Source organism: Anolis sagrei, chromosome 6, assembly GCF_037176765.1.
Source record: "Anolis sagrei isolate rAnoSag1 chromosome 6, rAnoSag1.mat, whole genome shotgun sequence".
NCBI lineage: Eukaryota > Metazoa > Chordata > Lepidosauria > Squamata > Dactyloidae > Anolis > Anolis sagrei.
The window spans coordinates 4434545-4459695 of NC_090026.1; the positions used below are offsets into that span (position 1 = coordinate 4434545).

A 25151-nucleotide genomic window follows, 5' to 3' on the forward strand; every position below is an offset into this window, starting at 1 on the left:
CGCACGCGCAGTCCGGCCTCCTCCCCGCCTTCGCCCGCCGAGCCGCGGAGGGATACGCCCAGAGCGAGGGGACTCGTTTTTCTCCGCTACGGAAACGGCGTAGCGCTCCCTCAGGGCGCCCCTTCGTCAGTAGCGTAAGTTGCGTTTGAGAATTCAGCACTTCGCGCAGCTGGTTATGACTGGACCGTCGAACTCCTCCCCTAGTGGCCTTCCGCCGAGAGTGACGTCACGCACCAAAACAAAGTAGTCCCGAAAGCTTTTCTCCGCTTCTCCTTCCGCCGCTCCGGATTTTAAAGGGACAGACATCTTTATACCGTTATCTGATTTTAAACCGACATCTTTATACCGGTATCGGATTTAAAAAAAAGCAAAAGCAAAGGAGGAACTGAAACGCGGAAGGATCCGGGTCCGAGGCGAGGTGAGGTAAAGCGTCCTGTCATGTGGCTGACGTCAGCGGAGAGGAATTGTCACGTGCACTCACACCCCCGCGAAGTAGTCCCGGCGGGAGGGAGGGGCTGGTGACGTGAAGGGGCGTGGCCAAGGAATAGGGGTGGGGTTTCCCTCATTGCTTCGCGCAGGCGCAGAAAGAAAAGCTTCTTCTAGCCTTGAACTCCCATCATTGTCACTATTGAGACTGGACTGGGATCAAAGGAATTGAGGATTATTGGTTGATATAGATATTATATATATATATATGTGTGTGTGTGTGTGTGTGTATATATATAAATATTACATTAACCTATAATATATAATAATATAGAATTGTGTGTGTGTGTATATATATACACATCCACCTATAATATAGAATAATGTATATATACATCTACCAATATTTATATATATATATATATATATATATATATATATATATATATATATATATATATATATATATAATTCTGTGTGTGTGTGTGTATATATATAGGTGCATCCACCTATAATATAGAATAGTTTGTATATATACATCCACCAATATATATAGAATTGTGTGTGTGTTAGTGTATATATACATCTACGAATATACAATATAGAATTGTGTGTGTGTGTGTATATATGTATAAGTGCATCCACCTATAGTATAGAATAGTGTATATATACACTATAGTGTGTGTGTATATATATACAGTGTGTGTGTATATATATACATCCTCCAATATATAATATAGAATAGTGTGTATGTATATATATATAGGTGCATCCACCTATAATATAGAATAGTGTGTATATATATACATCCTCCAATATATAATATAGAATAGTGTGTGTGTGTGTATATATAGGTGCATCCACCTATAATATAGAATAGTGTATATATATATATACATCCATCAATATATAATATAGAATTGTGTGTGTGTGTATATATGCATCCACCTATAATATAGAATAGTGTTGTATATATACATCCACCAATATATAATATAGATTTTGTGTGTGTGTGTGTATAGGTGCACCCACCTATAATATTGAATAGTGTGTATATATACACCCACAAATATATAATATAGAATTGGGTGTGTATATATTGTGTGTATATATATAGGTGCATCCACCTATAATATAGAATAGTGTGTATATATGCATTCACCAATATGTAATACAGAATTGTGTTGTTGTGTATATATAGGTGCATCCACCTATAATATAGAATAGGGTATATATACATCCACCAATATATAATCTAGAATAGTGTGTGTGTGTGTGTGTATAGGTCCATCCACCTATAATATAGATTACTAGTGTATATATATACATCCACCAATATATAATATAGAATTGTGTATGTGTGTGTGTGTATATATATATATAGGTGCATCCACCTATAATATAGAGTAGTGTTGTATATATACATCCACCAATATATAATATAGATTTTGTGTGTGTGTGTGTGTGTATAGGTGCACCCACCTATAATAAAGAATAGTGTATATATACATCCACCAAAATATAATATAGAATTGTGTGTGTGTGTATATATATATATGTGCATCCACCTATAATATAGAATAGTGTGTATATATGCATTCACCAATATGTAATATAGAATTGTGGGTGTGTGTATATATATGTGTGCATCCACCTATAATATAGAATAGTGTATATATACATCCACCAATATATAATATAGAATTGTGTGTGTGTATATATATAGGTGCATCCACCTATAATATAGAATAGTGTGTATATATATACATTCACCAATATAGAATTGTGTGTGTGTATATATATTGGTGCATCCACCTATAATGAAGAATAGTGTGATATATACATCCACCAAAATATAATATATAGAGTGTGTGTGTGTGTGTATATATCTAGGTGCATCCACCTATAATAGTGTTTATATATACATCCACCAATACAGAATTGTGTGTGTGTGTGTGTATATATATATATATATAGGTGCATCCACCTATAATATAGAATAGTGTGTGTATATATACATCCACCAATATATAATATAGAATTGGGCCAAACCTCCCACACAGAAACCCCATGTGGGCCACAGCAACACCTGGCAGGGGACGGCTAGTAAGTGTGTATATATATATGTGTGTGTGTGTGTGTGTGTATATATATATATATATATATAACAACCTATGTAAGTTATACATATGATATATATGTTTTATTATTTTATTACTGTTGCTTCATTGTGTATTATTTTGATATGTTTGTACTCAGGGAGAGAGGGCAGTCCAAAAATAAAGTTTTATTATATATTATATTATTATTATTATTATTATTATTATTATTATATTGGTGAATGTACAATGGATTGGTGAAAGAAGACGTTTGAAAAACAAGGAAGTATTTAGAAATAAATTGTTGAAATACAGTAAGATTAATTTAAATTCAGAGGGAATAAGGATACTACGAAGGTGATGAGTTAAATATGAATTTAGAAGACAAAATGGATAAATGGGGTTGACATGAATGTTAAATTCATGCTAAATCATAATAATGTTGCAATAGGTTGGTTTATATTTAGCAGAAGCCGAAATGCAATTTCGTAGAACAAGAAGTATATGTAATAAGTTGGTGGCCTTTGCTTAGGGAGGACCAATGTAAGTTAATTTTGTTTACTATTTTATGTTACAAAGGGGGAGGGATAGAAGCTAGTTGTTAAGTGTTTGTTGGAATATTATGGAGTGATTTTTTTTTCATACTGCATCCTTTGCTTTGCTTCTTAGTTCCGTGTTTGTTGTTTCCTTTATATTTCTGCTTTGTTGTGAAAATGGAATAAAAATTAATTTGAAAGACGACCAAAGCTGCAAAGCGTGGTATTCCCCCCCCCCCCCCCAAATAAGGCCCTCCTTGGGAGGAATCTTGCCACTCTCTAAGGGCAAATGGACTGCAACACCCATCGTTCTGCTCCCATTTTGGCCAATGGGAGTTGTTGTTACATCACAGGCACATAAGGTTCACACAGGAGATAGATTTTAGAGAAGCAGAGGGACGTCTGCATTGTAGAATTAATGCAGTTTGACCCCACTTGAACTACAAGGGCTACAATGGGATCCTAGGAGTTGCAGTTTGTCGAGGGTTTTTTTTTTTTTGCCAAATAATGCCAAACTACAACTCCCAGGATGCCATTGCATTGAGCCACGGAAGTCCAAGTGGCGTCAAACTGCATTAAGTGGCGTCAAACTGCATTAAGTCTACAGTACAGGTTCAGCTGTACTCATCAAGAGGAGCATAGTGTCTAGATCTAGGGAAGTCATGCTCCCCATGCTCTATTCCGCCTTGGTTAGACCACACCTGGAATACTGTGTCCAATTCTGGGCACCACAATTCAAGAGAGATATTGACAAGCTGGAATGTGTCCAGAGGAGGGCGACTAAAATGATCAGGGGTCTGGAGAACAAGCCCTATGAGGAGCGGCTTAAGGAGCTGGGCATGTTTAGCCTGAAGAAGAGAAGGCTGAGAGGAGATATGATGATAGCTATGTATAAATATGTGAGAGGAAGCCACAGGGAGGAGGAGGGAGCAAGCTTGTTTTCTGCTTCCCTGGAGACTAGGACGCAATGGAACAATGGCTTCAAACTACAAGAGAGGAGATTCCATCTGAACATGAGGAAGAACTTCCTGACTGTGAGAGCCGTTCAGCAGTGGAACTCTCTGCCCCGGAGTGTGGTGGAGGCTCCTTCTTTGGAAGCTTTTAAACAGAGGCTGGATGGCCATCTGTCAGGGGTGATTTGAATGCAATATTCCTGCTTCTTGGCAGAATGGGGTTGGACTGGATGGCCCAGGAGGTCTCTTCCAACTCTTTGATTCTAAGGCCCCTTCTACACTGACATATAAAATCCAGATTATCTGCTTCGAATTGGATTATATGGCAATGTAGACTCAGATACTCCAGTTCAAATCAGATAATGTGGATTATATAGCAGTGTTGAAGGAGCCTAAGTGTAAGGAAAACAAGCGTGACCCTTAACTTTATAGATTTGTAGTTCTGTGTACTACAAAGAAAGATAGGGACTTTCCTTCATTGATTATGCTTGAAGAGGAAGTTAAACGCCCACTGTTGAGATAAAATGCCTCACAAACCTCATGCCTAGAGGACTAAATGCCAGTGGAGGATGGAATCCACTCCAGGTTTTAGCCTGAACTTTAGAGAAACTGCTCAAGGTTCAGTATCTTGGGTCTCCACTTTCAGCACCTTGGATGGCTCCTTTAAGGCGATGAGCAAAACCTGGATCAGAGTTACGACTTGGCTGAAGATAATTGTCTCACAAACCTCATGCCCAGCAGGCTAATTTCCAGCGGAGGAACAGAATCCACTCCAGGTTTTAGCCTGAACTTTAGAGAAATCAAAGTACAGTATATAGGTTTCTACTTTCAGCACCTTGGATGGCTCCTTTAAGGTGATGAGCAAAACCTGGAGCATATTTATGACTCAGTATCTGGGGGACAACGATGGGGAAGACACCATTTGGCAAGTCCTGCTTCTAGTCAAGAGACAGACAGGAATGGGACGGTTACAGCAGGGGCAAAACTGTAACTCCCATCTGTCTGTGGTTGCAAACAGTTCCCCGTATCCACCTCTTTTGCATCAAGCCCCTGCTTTCCTTTATCTTTTCTTCCGTGTAGAGGTTTATAAAGGAATCTGACCCTTTTCTCCTTTTGGGCAAACTTATATTACTGAGGATGCCTCCAGGCAACAACAGCCAGGCTACCTCTATGCAAATACCCTCATTGATTGACTTTGACGCTGCAAAGCTACTCGATGCTGTTCAAGCTGGCTCATTGCAATATTCAGACTTGCTTTAAACCAAGCATGGGCAAACTTGGGTCCTCCAGGAGTTTTGGACAACAACTCCCACCATTCCTAACAGCCTCGGGCCCTTTCCTTTCCCCCCTCAGATGCTTAAGCTGAGTACTGGACCCATAGCCATCGTTAGGCTCTGTTGCCTGTGTGGAATGCAAGGACGTTTCCGCTACAGCAGGCATGGGAAAAATTTGGCACACCCTCCAGTTGTTTTGGACTTCAACTCCCACAATTCCTAACACCTTCAGGCCCTTTCCTTTTCCCCCTCAGCCACTTAAATTTGAGTGTAGAGCCCATAAACAATGTTAGGCCCTGTTGCCTGTGTGGAAGGAAGTTTCATCTACAGCGGGCATGGACATACTTTGGCCCACCCTCCAGTTGTTTTGGACTTCAACTCCCATCGTTCTTAACACACTCAGGTCCTTTTCTTTTCCCCTTCAGCCACTTAAGTTGCTGGGCCCATAACCATTATTAGGCTCTGTTGCTTGTGTGGAGTGCTAGGAAGTTTCCGCTACAGCTGGCAGAGGCAAATTTTGGCCCACCTCCGGGTGTTTTGGACTCCAACTCCCACAATTCCTAACACCCTCAGACCCTTTCCTTTTCCCCCTCAGCCGCTTAAGTTTTAATGAGTTTTAATGTTTGATTTTATGCTGCTGTCGTTTACTTATATTGGTTTGCATCTTATGCAATTTATTTTCTGATCCTTTGTTGTGTTTTTGTGTTTATATTATGTTTTACTGTATTGATGGGCATGGCCTTATGTAAGCCGCCCCAAGTCCCCATCGGGGAGATTTATTTTTTTGTCGTGTCAGGAGCGACTTGAGCGACTGCAAGTCGCTTCTGGTGTGAGAGAATTGGCCGTCTGCAAGGATGTTGCCCAGGGGATGCCCGGATGATTTGATTTTTTTTTATCATCCTTGTGGGAGGCTTCTCTCATGTCCCCGCATGAGGAGCTGGAGCTATAGAGGGAGCTCATCTGCCTCTCCCCGGATTCGAACCTGCGACCTGTCGGTCTTCAGTCCTGCCGGCACAGGGGTTTAACCCACTGTGGGGGAGTTGGGGGAGATGGAGGCGGGGTATAAATAAAGTATCATCATCATCGTCATTATTATTATTATTATTATTATTATTATTATTATTATTAAGCAGCTGAAGGGGAAAAGAAAGGGGCCTGAGGCTGTTAGGAATGGTGGGAATTAAAGTCCAAAACACCTGGAGGGCCCAAGTTTGCCTGTGCGTGCTTTTGCCACTCTCTAACAGGGTTTCTGCTCCTGAACATAGTCTGTGGATTAGGTTACATTAGGTTTCCATGTAGAAGAATCAATATTAATATTGCTTCCCATCCCCTCTCAAAGCTCTTGTCACCTTCCAATCCTAGGGAGAGAAACAGGGGATGCTGAATCAGGAAAAAGGGTTGAGAAGGAGAGGGAATTCATAACTATTTCCCTGCTTAGTTTTGGTCAGAAAGCAAATCTTTTCGAACTTCCCCCATTAGCAATAAGAACTCTCCAGAAAGTCGGATTTAGGTGTAATTTTCTTTCCACCTCAGTTCAAGGCTATAATATTCTCGTCATTCCAGTCCTCCCCGTCCCAAAAAAAGTCCAATGGAAACGAAAACAAGGAAAGCGGGAGGGAAGATCTCCCTTCAAACAAGACCAGGATGGAAGGAGACCAAAAAAAAAAAAAAACCCCAAATCCCTCAAAGGGAGTGGGGTGGATTGGGGGGGAAAACAAACAGAAACCAATGGCCAGTCCTAGGAACATGTAGAGCCGCCTCCTCCTCCTCCTCGCTCTTCTTCCTCTAGATTCAGAGGAGAGAGAAAATGACAACAAAGGAGAGAAATAAAAGAGCAGTAAAAGTGAGATCTTTGTACAGGGAGAGCTCGGTCTTTCCACTGAGAAATGCAGCCTCGTCTCACGCAAGTGTCCCTTGAATCTCCTTCCGGGTGGATGGCTGGCTGGCTGGCTTGTGTCGATCCCCTTTCTTGCTCGACCGTCTTCCCTCCCGCCCCCGAAACCAAGCAATGCTCGGCGTGTCACACCAACGCCCTGCTTAAGTCCCCGCCACGGCGATGGGCGTGAGGAGAGGCAAGGGCCGCTCGCAGGATCGGGGGGCTACCCAGGACACACTGTCCTCCGGCCGCGTGGCCCCCCCCTTCCCGGCCGGTTGAGTCCAGACCCCTTCGCCAATTGAGTCCGGGCGGCAATTGAGGCGGGCGCAGAGAGGTCGGGCAGGGGTCCGCGGTGGCAGGATAAGGCAGAGGTGGTGGGCCACATCCTGAAGAAAGGAGAAGCCGCCGTCACCAAAGGCGATGTTGGTGCAGGTTCCGGCTGAGCACCGACCGGACGTCCGCTGTGAACCTGCATGGCATAATATTATAATGTAATGCAATAGAATACTAATAAGAATATTATTATGTATGTGTGAAAAGGATCTTGGAGTCCTTGTGGACAACAAGTTAAACATGAGCCAGGAATGTGATGTGGCGGCAAAAAAAGCCAATGGGATTTTGGCCTGCATCAATAGGAGCATAGTGTCTAGATCTAGGGAAGTCATGCTCCCCATGCTCTATTCTGCCTTGGTTAGACCACACCTGGAATATTGTGTCCAATTCTGGGCATCACAACTCAAGAGAGATATTGACAAGCTGGAATGTGTCCAGAGGAGGGCGACTAAAATGATCAAGGGTCTGGAGAACAAGCCCTATGAGGAGCGGCTTAAGGAGCTGGGCATGTTTAGCCTGAAGAAGAGAAGGCTGAGAGGAGATATGATGATAGCCATGTATAAATATGTGAGAGGAAGCCACAGGGAGGAGGGAGCAAGCTTGTTTTCTGCTTCCCTGGAGACTAGGACGCAATGGAGCCATGGCTTCAAACTACAAGAGAGGAGATTCCATCTGAACATGAGGAAGAACTTCCTGACTGTGAGAGCCGTTCAGCAGTGGAACTCTCTGCCCCGGAGCGTGGTAGAGGCTCCTTCTTTGGAAGCTTTTAAACAGAGGCTGGATGGCCATCTGTCAGGGGTGATCTGACTGCAATATTCCTGCTTCTTGGCAGAATGGGGTTGGACTGGATGGCCCATGAGGTCTCTTCCAACTCTTTGATTCTATGATTCTATAAATAAAGTATTATTATTATTATTATTATTATGGCTTCCTTTACCTCAAGGCATCAAGCATGGGGAGCAGGTTGAGGAGCGCCGTGTCGCTGGGGTCGCTGAACCACGACTTGATGGGTATCGCATTATCTGCCAGGAAAAAGAAGAGACAAGAGTCCAAACAGGCTTTCAAAAATAGTACATGAGCAGCAGCAACAGCAGATGAGAAGCTTCCAGTGCAGCCATGTGCACAATTCGGCCCTCCAGGTGTTTTGGACTTAAATTCCAAAATTGTGGGTGTGGAAGTTCAAAACACCTGGAGGGCCGAAGTTTGCCCATGCCTGGTCTAACCCCAAGGGGACAGGAAGGGAGACACACAGAGGAGCCAATGAGGAAAGTGCTTTTCCCTACCATCGAATCCATCTGCCTCTCTAAGTCCTTGATAAGGACTGTAACTTGTGTAGGATGTGGTTGAGTTCCACACATCTGAGCATCACTGCAGTTCAGAATCGTACAGCCTGTAGCATTTTCTCCTAGGTGCCATTTATGTGTATTATTGGAAGGGCTTACACATGATATAATTATTTATTATTTAAAGTGGAACAGGGAGTGCATCACCTACAGGGTCCTCACATTATTTGGGGGAGGTAAACTGGCCCTGAATTATCATCCCGTTGGCTGTTTTTTGCTCTTTTCTGGGACTTTGTTTGGATCCAGAAGACTGTTGTGACTCAGCTTGACTCTGAGTCTGAAGCTGAGCTGTTTGGGCCTTCTGAGCCTGACTTTGGGCCTTCTGAGCCTGATTTCGAGTAGGCTGATGGGTTACAGATTCCTGTACATCAGATGGGGCTGATAGTGTGGCTGCTGAAGGAGAAACAAGTCAGTTCCCTGGTGAAAAGAATGTTCCTGCAGTTAGAGAGACTGATAGCGAGAGTGGAATCCCACACGGCCAGGTGGAGGATCCATCCCAACTGGACCCAGATAAGGGGTTGCATAGCCTTGCAGATAATGAATTAATGAGCAGACAAGATCGTTTGTAATTAAGGTTTCGGAGAAGCACTCGCTTGGCCAGCAAGAGAGAAGCCAAAGGTGCCCAAGGTCAACGCAACGCTTTCATGTTCGCAAAGGGTATTTAGTCTTGTAGCTGACAGGCAGTTGTTGTCAGTCCAACATTGCTCTTCCCATGTTAACTTCTGGAGATTTTCCTTGGCTTTTCGCAGCATACTTCTGGCTCCCTGAGTCTGGGATTTGGGTCTTGTTTTCAACTGTTTACCATGGACTTTTGTTTGACCATTGCTAAAGGATTATGCTTCATATTTTTGCCTTTGGATCTTGGGAACTTTGCCTTTACATTTAAGTCTCTGTTTTGCCTATGGAATTATTGCATTTCTACTTCTTTGTTTTGATTTTGCTTTTCCCAATAAACTACAAAAACCTACAGCCTTGGTGTGGTGGTGTCTAGAGCAAGGTGAAAACTACACTGAGTTGCAACAAAGACCTTCCTCCTCCAAAAGGAAATGACAGGGATTTAATTTCCAGCGCACTTTCTGGATATAATATAATCTGGGAAAGGACATTTTTTTCCCAAAATTAAATTTCACACACGCAGCTATTAAAACCCTTTTTTGCAGTACCATACCCATTTTCCAGAGCCTCCTGAACCTTCAGTTTGTTCATTATGGGGGAACAAATTGGTCTCCTCCTCAGTTAAGTGGCTGAGGGGGAAAAGGAAGGGGGCTAAAGCTGTTAGGAATTGTGGGAGTTGGAGTCGAAAACACCTGGGGGGCCTAAGTTTGCCCATGCCTGCAATAGTGAGAAGTGAAGTCATGTTTTGTGACCATTTTGAGAGGAACACTGAGTAAAAGTAGAGGCATTTTCATGCACTTAGGAGGGGAGTCTGGGGGAAGGAATTGCAACATCCCACCCTTTGCTATGTAAGCCAGACAAATCTATATAAATAAAAATGTAATGTTCGTTTGTGAGATTAACATAACTCACAAATCACTGGACGAATTGACATGAAATTTGGACACTACACCCCTAACAGACCAACGAGTCACCATTACTCATAAACCCCTTCCAAAAACAGCAGAAAGGACATAAAAACCCCAAAAAGCTAACTGTTGATACAGCGCATGTGCAAAAAAGACAGCAGCTCCCAGCATCCCCTAGACCAGGCCCTTTAGGGGAGGATGCTCCAAATGCACCGCTTCCAAGATGTAAGCTTGCTTCTACTTTGATTTCTTTAAGAGCATCCCAATCCATACATATTTCCTATTCCTCCTGGACTGCAACTGCCAGCAATGCTCCAGAAAGATAAGATAGATAGATTAGATAAAGATAGATTGTAGGTAGATGGATCAATCAGGAGGACTGCTGGGATTTGCAGTCCAAAAATATGTAGAGAAAGAAGAAAGGAGAGAAAGAAAAAAGGTAGGGGAAGAAAGGAAAGAGGTAGAGGAGGAAGAAAGGAAGGAAGAAGAGGAAAGAACAAAAGGGAAGGGAGGGAGGGAAGGGAGGGAGGGAGGGAGGGAGGGAGGAAAGAGGGAGGAAGGGAAGGGAATGAAGGAAGGAGAGAAAGAAAAGGGGAGGGGAAGGAAGGAAAGAGGTAAAGAAGGAAGGAAGAAAGGAGAGAAGGAAAGAACAAAAGGAAAGAAAGGGAGGAAGAAGAGAAAGAAAAGGGGAGGGAAAGGAAGGAATGAGGTAGAGAAGGAGGAAGGAAGAAGAGAAGGAAAGAACAAAAGGGAAGGAAAGAAGGAAGGGAAGGAGGGAGGAAAGAGGGAGGGAGGGAGGGAAGGAAGGAAAGAAAATGGGAGGGGAAGGAAGGAAAGAGGGAGGGAGTGAAGGGAGGGAGGGAGGGAGGAAAAGGGGAGGGGAAGGAAGGAAAGAGGTAGAGAAGGAAGAAAGGAAGGAGAGAAGGAAAGAACAAAAGGGAAGGGAGGGAGGGAAGAAAGAGGGAGGGAGGGAAGGGAGGGAGGGAGGAATAAAAAGGAGAGGTAAAGAAGGAAAGAGGTAGAGAAGGAGAAAGGAAGGAGAGAAGGAAAGAACAAAAGGGAAGGGAGGGAGGAAAGGAGGGAGGGAGGGAGGAAAAGGGGAGGGGAAGGAAGGAAAGAGGTAGAGAAGGAGAAAGGAAGGAGAGAAGGAAAGAACAAAAGGGAAGGGAGGGAGGGAGGGAGGAAGGAAGGAAAGAGGGAAGGAAGGGAGGGAGGGAGGAAAAGGGGAGGGGAAGGAAGGAAAGAGGTAGAGAAGGAGAAAGGAAGGAGAGAAGGAAAGAACAAAAGGGAAGGGAGGGAGGGAGGGAGGAAGGAAGGAAGGAAGGAAAGAGGGAAGGAAGGGAGGGAGGGAGGAAAAGGGGAGGGGAAGGAAGGAAAGAGGTAGAGAAGGAGAAAGGAAGGAGAGAAGGAAAGAACAAAAGGGAAGGGAGGGAGGGAGGGAGGGAGGAAGGAAGGAAGGAAAGAGGGAAGGAAGGGAGGGAGGGAGGAAAAGGGGAGGGGAAGGAAGGAAAGAGGTAGAGAAGGAGAAAGGAAGGAGAGAAGGAAAGAACAAAAGGGAAGGGAGGGAGGGAGGGAGGGAGGAAAAGGGGAGGGGAAGGAAGGAAAGAGGTAGAGAAGGAGAAAGGAAGGAGAGAAGGAAAGAACAAAAGGGAAGGGAAGGGAAGGGAAGGGAAGGGAAGTGAAGGGAAGGGAAGGGAAGGGAGGGGGGAAGGAAGGAAAGAAAGAGAAGGTAAGGGAAAGGAAAGGAAGCAAAGACATAGAGAAGGAAGGAAAGAAAAAAGGAAAGGAGAGAAAGAGGTAAGGAAGGAGAGAAAGAAAGAAGGAAAGACAGACAGACAGACAGATAGAAAGAGGGAAGGTTGGCCACAGCAATGGATGGCGGGTACAGCTAGTGTAATATAAAATTATAAACTCTGTATTAAAATAAAAAATGAAGAGAAATTTGAGGATTTACTACAGTTGCCTGCTAATCACTGCTCACAATTGGGAAAGAAAGCATTAAGTTCCTCTCGGCCTGCAGGGGGCACCCTTGACCCACTTCTTCACAGCTCCTGCTGTGGTCAAGACAAGGCCGGAGCTGCCTTGGCCAAGTGGTTGCAAGGATAAGGTTCCCAGTTCTAAGTAGTTGTACTGTTTGGACTAAGTGGAAAGGGATTCTGGGAGCCAAAGGCCAAAAAAAGTTAATTTTCCTCCATGTAACCCTATGCACAACACCCTGAGTTCCACAGAGAACTTTCCACAGGACCAGGAACAAGCAGGAGATGTCATAGGAAGGGGAGGCACCAACTCTGTCTCTGGCCAAGCAGAACCCACTTCCCATTACGGAGCTGGAGATGGGGCAAGGGATACTTTACCTGGATGGCTCCTATAGGCCCCTGGCGAATTGTCCAGGATGACTATGCTGGAGAGGTCGGTGTGCACGACCGAAAGATCCTTGATATAACTGCCCAGCTCCAAAGTGCAATGCTGAAAGGAGAGACATGAGGACAGCACAGTTAAGACCTTCATATCTTGGGGGGAAATGGTCTCATTATGAGTTTGTAGACCAGTGGTTCTCAACCTGGGGTCCACAGATGTTTTTGGCCTTCAACTCCCAGAAATCCCAACAACTGGTAAACTAATTATATGATATTATAATGATATATTTTATATTACATGTAATATTACTAATAATATTACAATATAATGGTACAGTACAATATAGTAATATTTAATACTGATATTGTACTATGCTAATAATATAACATTGTATGTATATATACCTTGTAAGCCGCTCTGAGTCCCCTTCGGGGTGAGAAGGGCGGCATAGAAATGTCGTAAATAAATAAATATGATCTAGAACTCTTTTATTGGCTGTGTTCACATTCACTTGGCCGGTCGATTACCTTTGGATGCTGAAATTCTATTTTTAAACCCTCAAGGGAAGTAGCCTGTGACCACAGTGCTAGACATTTGGGGACTGAAAGGACAGTTCATGGGGCCAACATTCTCATGGCTTCAACCTGGCAGCACCTGAATGGATTTGCAAAAAGCGAAAAGCCCACGCGGCTTCCTCCGCTTCTTCTTTTGCAGCTGATGAGACAGAAGCCAAAACAAGAAGCAGGCCACTCTGTTTTCCTCTCCTGATTCTGACGAGTGGTTGTGCCACAAAGGCAGTCTTTTCCTCTCTTTTCCTCTATGGCAGACCTATTGGAAACCCAGCAAACGAGGGAAAAGATCTCACCTGTCTGTAGTATCGCCTCTTTAAAATGCTCCTGTTGTTGTCCAGCTTGTCCGCCACGGCCGAGCCGTAGATTTCCATGCTGGCTGTGAAGACCACGAGTTCATACCACTGGCTCACCTGGGAAAGGCCAAAGGGAGGGGCGGTTAACATGTCGGAGTGTTTTTCCATCCTGTTCTTTGACATCCACTCCCCCCACTTTCTCCACAGGCTCCATGCCAACACAGCTCTGCCTTCCCTCAATTTTTTTTTATCGTGTCAGCCGCAACCAGAACATTGTATTACATTACTAACAGAACAAAACAAACAAAAAAACAACACAAATTTTGCACAACTTGGTAGCTGATTAAATGTCCTTTGACCAGTATCTGGCCACTTGGAGTGCCTCTGGTGTTGCCGCAAGAAGGTCCTCCATCGTGCATGTGGCAGGGCTAAGGTTGGATTGCAGCAGGTGGTCAGTGGTTTGCTCTTCTCCACACTCGCATGTCGCGGATTCAACTTTGTAGCCCCATTTCTGAAGATTGGCTCTGCATCTCGTGGTGCCAGAGTGCAGTCTGTTCAGCGCCTTCCAAGTCGCCCAGTCCTCTGTGTGACCGGGGGGAGGCTCTCATCTGGTATCACCCACGGATTGAGGTGCTGGGTTTGAGCCTGCCACTTTTGAACTCTCGCTTGCTGAGGTGTTCCAGCGAGTGTCTCTGTAGATCTAAGAAAACTATTTCTTGATTTAAGTCGTTGATGTGCTGGCTGATACCCAAACAGGGAATGAGCTGGAGATGTCTCTGCCTTGGTCCTTTCACTATTGGCTGCAACTTCCCGGCTAAGCAGTGTAATTTCTCGAGTGGTGTAGGACGCAGACACCCTGTGATAATGCGGCATGTCTCATTAAGAGCCACATCCCCTGTTTTAGTGTGGTGAGATGTGTTCCACACTGGGCATGCATACTCAGCAGCAGAGTAGCATAGCGCAAGGGCAGATGTATCTGGTTGTGATCCCCAGGTTGTGCCACTCAGCTTTCGTATGATATTGTTTCTAGCACCCACTTTTTGTTTGATGTTCAGGCAGTGCTTCCTGTAGGTCAGAGCACGGTCCAGAGTGACTCCCAGGTATTTGGGTGCGCTGCAATGCTCCCGTGGGATTCCTTTTCAGGTGATCTTCAGAGCTCAGGATGCTTCTCTGTTCTTGAGATGAAAGGCACATGTCTGTGTTTTAGATGGGTTGGGGATCAGTTGGTTTTCCCTGTAATAGGCAGTAAGGACACCTAGAGCTTCGGAGAGCTTCTGTTCAACCATCTCAAAGCTCCCTGCTTGAGCGGTAATGGCACGATCATCAGCATAGATGAAACTCTCTGTCCCTTCTGGCAGTGGCTGGTCATTTGTGTAGATGTTGAACATGGATGGAGCAAGCACGCTCCCCTGAGCAACCAGAGACGACTTCTCTCAAATTAAGACTTGCTTACAACCTTCATCTGAATCCCAAAGAACAGCAATAATGCCACAAACTCCTTCCTTTTGGACTTTGCCACTCCTTCTGTGGCAGGGATTTAGATTCCCTCCCCCTTTCCAGCTTGAATAAACTGATTATACTAAAGCACTAAAAAAATGAGGAGGAAACCCTTCTTAATCCTGCCAAAATCTTGGGAATGGGCAGTTGCATTGCACAAGTCCTTGGCAAATCCATGGCTGAGCGTTGTTATGGTTATCCGGAGAGGTAGGCTTGGAGTTGGAAATGTTAAAAGGCTATTTCCCCATTCGGAGCTCTAGTTTAGAGGCTGCAGTTGCAGCCATTCCCTTCTCACCATCACCATCCCATGACCTATTCTTCTATTCCCAGCACAGTTTCTTTTAGGAAGAGATGGAGGCTTTCTTCCTGCAAGCTTAATGCAGAGGACGAGTAGACAAGCTGGCCAATCCAGTCGGGCTGTGGTTTCAATGGGAAAAGGCAAGGGCAGGGCAGGAAATGGATCAGATACGCTCCCAGGAGGCCAGAAGAACCACTTCCTGGAAGATGGAGGTTTGCATCACCAAGAAGGAGGCCACACAGGCTCCAAACAGTGCTGTTGGCTTAGGCACATTCCAGCTTCCCATCTACTCTAGTGACCAACACCTCAGTCTTTCCTATTCTGACCATGCAACACACAGACCTTAATAATAATAATAATAAGAAGAAGAAGAAGAAGAAGAAGAAGAAGAAGAAGAAGTGCCAGCAGCAAAGAATTGGTGGGATCATTCATAATTCATTACATCCTCGCAGTGATGTTGACCGGCTCTATCTGCCTAAAAAGTCTGGTGGCAGAGGACTTTTACAAGTAAAGCAAGCAGTCAAAGAAGAAAAATGCCCTGGCAGAATATGTCAAGGAAAGCCAAGAACCTGCTTTAACTGAAGTCAATAGGAAACTTCTCAAAGCACAGCAGACAAAGAGTCAGTACAAGAAAACTGCACTCCAAACCAGAGCTGACAGCTGACACAACAAAGCATTGCATGGGCAGTTCCTTGACAAAACTGAAGGAAAAGTTGACAAGGAGAGGACCTGGTGATGGCTCACGAATGGAACCCTGAAGAAGGAGACAGAAGAAGGCCTGGTTCTTGCAGCCTGGGAGCAAGCCATCCGAACCACTGCAATTAAGGCCAGGATTGAAAAATCAGAAGATGAACCAAAATGCAGACTGTGCAAGGAAGCGGATGAAACTATGGATCATCTCCTCAGTTGTTGCAAGAAAATCGCACAGACGGACTACAAACAAAGACACAACTCTGTGGTCCAGATGTCACAAGTACTACCTGCCAGCAATAAAGAATTGGTGGGATCATAAACTCGCAAAGGTCATGGAAAATGAGCATGCAAAAATACTGCGAGACTTTCGAATCCAGACTGACAAAGTTTTGGAACAGAACATGCAAGACATCACGATAGTGGAAAAGAAAAAGTCTGGATTATTGATGTTGCTATACCAGGTGACAGTCGCATTGAGGAAAAACAACAGGAAAAACTCAGCCGCTATCAAGACCTCAAAATTGAACTGCAAAGGCTCTGGCATCGACCAGTTCAGGTGGTCCCAGTGGTCATTGGCGCACTGGGTGCCATGCCAAAAGATCTCAGTTAGCATTTGGAAACAATAAACATCGACAAAATCACGATCTGTCAGCTGCAAAAGGCCACCTGACTTGGATCTGCGCGCATCATTTGAAAATACATCACACAGTCCTAGATGCTTGGGAAGGGTTCGACTTGTGATTTTGTAATACAAAATCCAGCATAGAGATCTCGTTTGCTGTGACATACGGTGCTTTTGTGTCAGTAAAATAAATAAATAAATAAATAAATAAAATCTTTATTTATATCCTGCTTTTATCCCTCATGGGACCCAAAGCGGCTAACAACATATTAAAATAATGTAAACAACAATCCATATACATCAAAAATTCAGTGTAACAGACATAGGGATATGGAACAACTAGATGATGAGATCGGACGTTTTAACTAGGAGACGCAAATGATTTATGTCTTATTGATCTTGTTATGGTTTTATATTAGATGTTAATGTTTTTAAATGTTGCCAATTGTTGCCTCTGCAAACCACCTAGAGTTGCCAGCGGGCTGAGAAGGGTGGTATACAAATATAGTAAATAAATAAATAAATGAATCGATAATTAGTATAAAACATCATAAAATAGGCAGTTTCAAACAACAATAATATACATTCACATTCTTGTGGCATCATATCAGATTATATTTCCTTTCCTAATCCTCTTTTCTTAACCTTCTCGGAAACCCTTGGGGCTTCTCCCCTCGCCATGAGTCAAGTAAGTAAGTAAGTAAGGAAGGAAGGAAGGAAGGAAGGAAGGAGATTTGCCAAGAAGTGGGAGAACATCCTGTTATAGTAAGGCCAATTTTAACAGGACAGTCTGCCTTGGAAGATGGCAAACTCTTAAATTTTTGTGGTTTGTAAACAGAGGCTGGAGGACTATTTGTCTGCAGACTTTACACTACAGATCCCTGAATCTTTAACCTACAGATTCCTGGGGGGCCGATGGGTTGCATCATTCATCTAAAATAATAATAATAAATAATAAATAATGGTGATGATGATGGTGATAATAATTATTATTTACCAGCCTATCCTTGTAGCAAAAAAAAAACTGATCAAAAATCTCTCCTAGGGGGCTGCTTTAGGCTGAAGTGAGCTTTTTTAAAAAAAAGGATATTATTATTATGTTTATGTTTATTTATAGCCTCTTTTTTCTCTCCACAAGGAGGCTCAAAGCAGCTAGGAAAGGCTCACTTCAGCCTAAAAGTCTCCTAGAAGGGATTTTGGAGCAGTTTGTTTTTAGCCACAAGGAGAGGCAGGTAATAAAGTATTGCTATTTCCATCATCATAATTACATCACCATCATCGTCATCTCAAAACAGAAACTCAAAGAAAAGGTCCTACAATTATCTAGCAGGGGTCAAAAGCCTGGGGGCAGAAAGTTCTTTGGACAAAAACAATTCTAAAAGAAAATGCACACTTAGGAAGCCATAGGTCAAGCCTTTGGGGCAGTGCAATAAGGCAGCAATAAGAATTTTACTCTGTTGATTTGAGATGGTTCGAACAATTGATTTCAAAAATGGAGAGGGCTGGTTTAATTTATAAGATTTATATTATACTAGCCGTCCCCTGCCACACGTTGCTGTGGCCCACATGGGGGTTCTGTGTGGGAGGTTTGGCCCAATTCTATCGTTGGTGGGGTTCAGAATGCTCTGTGGTTGTAACTATAAATCCCTGCAACTACAACTCCCAAATGTCAAGACTATTTCCCCCAAACTCCACCAGTGTTCACATTTGGGCATATTGAGTCTTATTGGCCCAGATCCATCATTGTTTGAGTCCACAGTGATCTCTGGATGTAGGTGAACTACAACTCCAAAACCAAAGGACACTGCCCACCAAACCCTTCCAGTATTTTACGTTGGTCATGGGAGTTCTGTGTGCCAAGTTTGGTTCAATTCCATCGTTGGTGGGGTTCAGAATGCTCCTTGATTGTAGGTGAACTATAAATCCCAGCAACTACAACTCCCAAATGACAAAATCAGGTTTTTTTAAGTGAAGGACATACATTGTGTTGTTAGGTGTCTTGTGTCCAAATTTGGTGTCAATTCGTCCAGTGGTTTTTGAGTTCTGTTAATCCCACAAACGAACGTTACATTTTTATTTATATAGATGTTAATGTTTTAATTATATTTTATGTTATTTTGCCATTTTTAAACTGCCCTGAGTCACCTCTGGGCTGAGAAAGGCGGTATGTAAATATGGTAAAAAAAATAAAATAATAATAATAATAATAATGTTTATGTATGCTTATAATTTATTGTACGTTTCGGCATTGAATGTTTGCCGTACATTTATTTATTTGTAATTTTGAACATTTTTACCCCACCCTTCTGAACCCCTAGGGTTGAGTTCCACCCTGAGTCCCCTGCAGAATGAGAAGGGTGGAATATAAATGTTTTAAATAAATCAATAGGTCCCAAAGATCACACTTTCCCCAGCAATAAGTGCCTCGCTGAATCCACTTATAATAATAATAATAATAATAATAATACTTTATTTATACCCCGCCACCATCTCCCCAAGGGGACTCGGGGCAGCTTACATGAGGCCAAGCCCAAAAACAAAACAGCAAGCAAAAAAACCAGTACAATTAATATAACTTACATATAAACAATAACACAGAGAATTTAAAACCTTATGGCCGGGCCAGATGCAATAAATTACAATTTTAAAAATAAACACTGGGCGTGAACAGAAATAGGATGTATCTAAGCAGGAGAGTTTTAAAAGATAATGTAGTTAATGTAGGGAGACCAACCCAACGAGTAGTAAAGTGCTTCCAAGGACGATTGCAGAGAATTAATCAGAGCAGGGCATGGTTTCCTTATTCAGAGAAGGCACACTGGAACAGCCACGTTTTCAGGCTCCTCCTCAAGACTACCAATGTGGGGGCTTGTCTGATATCCTTTTCTGTACAGCAGGGATGTTGATTTTGGTATCACTTCAGACCCTTGACAAGAAAAGGCAAGTCACACCACAAATGGGTAAAGGGAGAAGATGCCTTACCACTTCTAGAAAAAAGTCCACATGCGGCCTCTTATGTACAAAAAAGCGGACTGGGTGCTTGTCGATGACGACCTTGAAAAGAGGGAGGAATAGAAGTATTTTAACTTTTGATATAAAAACAAAATCAAATCTTTTAAAAACAAAATCCCAGGACCTTCCTGAACATCCAATTATCTTTTATAAATATTTTAATTTTAACCGTTGTTATAAAAATAATTCCAAAAGAACCTGAATCTTTTAAAACAATACATGATTGAAAACTCCAGGATTGTCCATATCACTAGCTATTCGCAACCAAGCTTTGCATCTGCCTCGCACCTCAGAAACTCCTTGATAGAATGACCATGCACCAGATGTGGGATAGGACATGGGTCAGGACCGTATGATAATTTTGGCGAAAGAGGGGCTTCTGCCTTCCACTGATCTATTGGCCTTCAACTCCGCTCATTCTTGGTGGCTGCTCCTATTGTCTGGGGAAGACAGGCAGTGCCCAATGGGGATCAAGTTGGACAGGCCAATTTCATAAAGTTAATTAAGATGAGCTTGTTTACTGGGGAACTAACACACAAGACCCTTCTCACTCTTATCTAGCCATCAGACAATGAAAAAAATATTTCTGAGGAGTTCAGAAGAATACACATTATCTTACTAATGCAGTGTTTCCCAACCTGGGGGTCGGGACCCCTGGGGGGAGGTCACGAGGGGGTGTCAGAGGTGTCACCAAATGCCATCAGAAAACACAGTATTTTCTGTTGGTCATGGGGGTTCTATTTGGGAAGTTTGGCCAAATTCTATCGTTGGTGGGGTTCAGAATGCTCTTTGATTGTAGATGAACTATAAATCTCAGCAACTACAACTCCCAAATGTGAAGATCTGTTTTCCCCAAACTCCACCAGTGTTCACATTTGGGCCTATTGAGTATTCGTGCCAAGTTTGGTCCAGATCCATCATTGTTTGAGTCCACAGTGCTCTCTGGATGTACGTGAACTACAACTCTAAAACTCAAGGTTAATGTCCACCAAACCCTTCCAGTATTTTCTATTGGTAGTGGGAGTTCTGTGTGCCAAGTTTGGTTCAATTTCATCATTGGTGAAGTTCTGAGTGTTCTTTTATTGTAGCTGAACTATAAATCCCAGCAACAACAACTCCCAAACGACAAAATCAATCCCTCCCCCGCAACCCCACCAGTATTCAAATTTGGGCATATCAGGTATTTGTGCCAAATTTGGTCCAGTGAATGAAAATACATTCTGCATATAAGATATTTACATTACAATTCATACAATTACAGTTTTGAAGTAGCAACAAAAATAATTTTATGGGGGGGGGGGGGTCACCACAACATAAGGAACTGTATTAAGGGGTCGCGGCATTAGGAAGGTTGAGAAACACTGTACTAATGAATGCACATCTTCAAAAACTATTATTTTCAGTCCTCACCGTAGCTTCTCACTCCAGGCCTTCTCACACTGAGGCCTACCTTGCACTGAGGCCTTCTCCCACAGAGACCTCTCACAGACTGAGGGCTACTAAGCTACAGGCACACCTGCTTATATTGGACTGCAACTTTTACTGAGTCATTGCATCCATTTAACTCTTTCAGTGCTTGACTCATATTTTTGTAATTAAAAATACCTAGGTTCTTGTGGGTTTTTTCGGGCTATACGGCCATGTTCTAGAGGCATTTCTCCTGACGTTTCGCCTGCATCTATGGCAAGCATCCTCAGAGGTAGTGAGGTCTGTTGGAACTAGGACAATGGGTTTTATATATCTGTGGAATGACTGGGGTGGGGCACAGAGCTCTTCTCTGCTAGAGCTAAGTGTGAATGTTTCAACTGACCACCTTAATTAGCATTTGAAGGCTTGGCTGAGCCTGAGGGAATCTTTTGTTGAGAGGTGTTAAGATGTGCCTGGTTGTTTCCTCTCTGCGGTTTTGCTGCTGTAATTTTAGAGTTTTTTAATACTGGTAGCCAGATTTTGTTCATTTTCATGGTCTTAACACCTCTCAACAAAAGATTCCCCCAGGCTCAGCCAAGCCTTCAAATGCTAATGAAGGTGGTCAGTTGAAACATTCACACCTAGCTCCAGCAGAGAAGAGCTCTGTGCCCCACCCCAGTCATTCCACAGATATATAAAACCCATTTTCCTAATTCCAACAGACCTCACTACCTCTGAGGATGCTTGCCATAGATGCAGGCGAAACGTCAGGAGAAATGCCTCTAGCACATGGCCATATAGCCCGAAAAAACCCACAAGAACCTAGTGATTCCAGCCATGAAAGCCTTCGACAATACATTAAAAATACCTAGTTAATATTTAATATTTCTGATGTGTGTGTGTTTAAAATCAAATGAGAAGGAGACATCTGGCCATTTCATTCTCCATTCTTCCCCCATATCTCTGCCCCTTTCAGCAAAGCCCTTCCTTCACCCCAAAGCATCTCACCTTGAGGATGAAGTCGGGGGGAGTGCCGGGCCTCACTGTTGGCCGCAGGACCCCGTCGTGATGGGAGTGGATCAACGTCTCGTCCAGATCCAAGACAAGGATCTTTCTCTTCACTTGATCTGTGGTAGGAAGGAGGAGAGAATAGATGAGACACAGCCCAGAGAGTATGATTGACTTTTCATCAACATCCCCTTCACCAAGCCTTTCTAGTCAGAGTTGTGGAAATTTACTTTTTTGAACCTCAGCTCCCAGTATCCTTCCTCTGGACCCCTTTCCCGAATGACACCACTTTCCCCCCACTCAACATCTAGCACTCTGAGACAAGCCCATATAAAAGGTTGGAAAAAGGTAAACATTTTTGGACTACAACTCTCAGAATCCTCAAACCACAACAGTCAATGATTACAGTATGGAACTGGGGTGTGGTTTAAAAACAACGACTCTTAACTTTGAGGATATAGGGTTTAGGGAAAAGTGTTTGCACTCAGGAAACATCTAAAAGGGGATGTATACTCACTGAGCCGCTCCCGTGAAACTTTGGAAAGGGGAAGGATGTCGTAGCGCACCGTCTGATACTGGATTACCTGCCACAGAGACAAAACACGATGTGATCATCTTTACCTGGGGAGACATGCCACGCAGATTCATGCTTGCAACCCTCAAAGACAGGGATCCAAAGCCTGAAGGTTCAGTTCTGCACCTTCACCTACACAGAAGAAATCTCACCAGGAAACTGGATGACTAAGACATTTATTGCCGCAGATGGATTTGTGGGAGAGTCTGCTCTGTACCAGATCTTTGGTGACCTTTTTGATTTGGAGATGCTACAAAGAAAACTGGGACACGAAGCCTTGGAGGTGAGCAACACCACAGGGCAAGTGACTCCTTTCTTTCCTCCAGAACAGTTCAGGAGGAGTTGAGGGTCAAAAAACAAAACTCAACCTTTTGGGGGCCACATCTGCTTTATTCCTGGAATACTGCTGCTCTGGGCCAGAGTGAAGAGAGAGGGGGCCAGGAAGGCAGTTCCACCTTGTCTCCTACCTATGCCATCAGTTGGGAACCTCTCTCCCCAGAACCAACAGCTACTCTGGGCCAGAGAGAAGAGAGAGGAGGCTAGGAAGGCAGTTCCACCTTGTCTCCTACCTATGCCATCAGTTGGGAACCTCTCTCCCCAGAACCAACAGCTACTCTGGGCCAGAGAGAAGAGAGAGGGGGCCAGGAAGGCAGTTCCACCTTGTCTCCTACCTATGCCATCAGTTGGGAACCTCTCTCCCCAGAACCAACAGCTACTCTGGGCCAGAGAGAAGAGAGAGGAGGCTAGGAAGGCAGTTCCACCTTGTCTCCTACCTATGCCATCAGTTGGGAACCTCTCTCCCCAGAACCAACAGCTACTCTGGGCCAGAGAGAAGAGAGAGGGGGCCAGGAAGGCAGTTCCACCTTGTCTCCTACCTATGCCATCAGTTGGGAACCTCTCTCCCCAGAACCAACAGCTACTCTGGGCCAGAGAGAAGAGAGAGGAGGCTAGGAAGGCAGTTCCACCTTGTCTCCTACCTATGCCATCAGTTGGGAACCTCTCTCCCCAGAACCAACAGCTACTCTGGGCCAGAGAGAAGAGAGAGGGGGCCAGGAAGGCAGTTCCACCTTGTCTCCTACCTATGCCATCAGTTGGGAACCTCTCTCCCCAGAACCAACAGCTACTCTGGGCCAGAGAGAAGAGAGAGGAGGCTAGGAAGGCAGTTCCACCTTGTCTCCTACCTATGCCATCAGTTGGGAACCTCTCTCCCCAGAACCAACAGCTACTCTGGGCCAGAGAGAAGAGAGAGGGGGCCAGGAAGGCAGTTCCACCTTGTCTCCTACCTATGCCATCAGTTGGGAACCTCTCTCCCCAGAACCAACAGCTACTCTGGGCCAGAGAGAAGAGAGAGGGGGCCAGGAAGGCAGTTCCACCTTGTCTCCTACCTATGCCATCAGTTGGGAACCTCTCTCCCCAGAACCAACAGCTACTCTGGGCCAGAGAGAAGAGAGAGGGGGCCAGGAAGGCAGTTCCACCTTGTCTCCTACCTATGCCATCAGTTGGGAACCTCTCTCCCCAGAACCAACAGCTACTCTGGGCCAGAGAGAAGAGAGAGGGGGCCAGGAAGGCAGTTCCACCTTGTCTCCTACCTATGCCATCAGTTGGGAACCTCTCTCCCCAGAACCAACAGCTACTCTGGGCCAGAGAGAAGAGAGAGGAGGCTAGGAAGGCAGTTCCACCTTGTCTCCTACCTATGCCATCAGTTGGGAACCTCTCTCCCCAGAACCAACAGCTACTCTGGGCCAGAGAGAAGAGAGAGGAGGCTAGGAAGGCAGTTCCACCTTGTCTCCTACCTATGCCATCAGTTGGGAACCTCTCTCCCCAGAACCAACAGCTACTCTGGGCCAGAGAGAAGAGAGAGGGGGCCAGGAAGGCAGTTCCACCTTGTCTCCTACCTATGCCATCAGTTGGGAACCTCTCTCCCCAGAACCAACAGCTACTCTGGGCCAGAGAGAAGAGAGAGGAGGCTAGGAAGGCAGTTCCACCTTGTCTCCTACCTATGCCATCAGTTGGGAACCTCTCTCCCCAGAACCAACAGCTACTCTGGGCCAGAGAGAAGAGAGAGGGGGCCAGGAAGGCAGTTCCACCTTGTCTCCTACCTATGCCATCAGTTGGGAACCTCTCTCCCCAGAACCAACAGCTACTCTGGGCCAGAGAGAAGAGAGAGGAGGCTAGGAAGGCAGTTCCACCTTGTCTCCTACCTATGCCATCAGTTGGGAACCTCTCTCCCCAGAACCAACAGCTACTCTGGGCCAGAGAGAAGAGAGAGGGGGCCAGGAAGGCAGTTCCACCTTGTCTACTACCTATGCCATCAGTTGGGAACCTCTCTCCCCAGAACCAACAGCTACTCTGGGCCAGAGAGAAGAGAGAGGAGGCTAGGAAGGCAGTTCCACCTTGTCTCCTACCTATGCCATCAGTTGGGAACCTCTCTCCCCAGAACCAACAGCTACTCTG

General features: G+C 44.5%; 1 protein-coding gene across 1 annotated transcript in view; it reads right to left on the reverse strand.

The window, feature by feature from the left end:
• Positions 1–6788: 6788 nt before the first annotated feature.
• Positions 6789–25151, reverse strand: part of CTDNEP1 (CTD nuclear envelope phosphatase 1) — a 32823-nt gene continuing 14460 nt past the window's right edge. The window contains exons 2-8 of the mRNA XM_060779878.2: positions 22641–22707; positions 22124–22242; positions 19679–19750; positions 13587–13703; positions 12718–12829; positions 8435–8519; positions 6789–7633 (exon numbers count right to left, since the gene is read on the reverse strand). Of these exons, the coding sequence (XP_060635861.1) occupies positions 7573–7633; positions 8435–8519; positions 12718–12829; positions 13587–13703; positions 19679–19750; positions 22124–22242; positions 22641–22707 (633 nt within the window). The 3' untranslated portion in view covers positions 6789–7572. The remainder of the gene's footprint in view (positions 7634–8434; positions 8520–12717; positions 12830–13586; positions 13704–19678; positions 19751–22123; positions 22243–22640; positions 22708–25151) is intronic.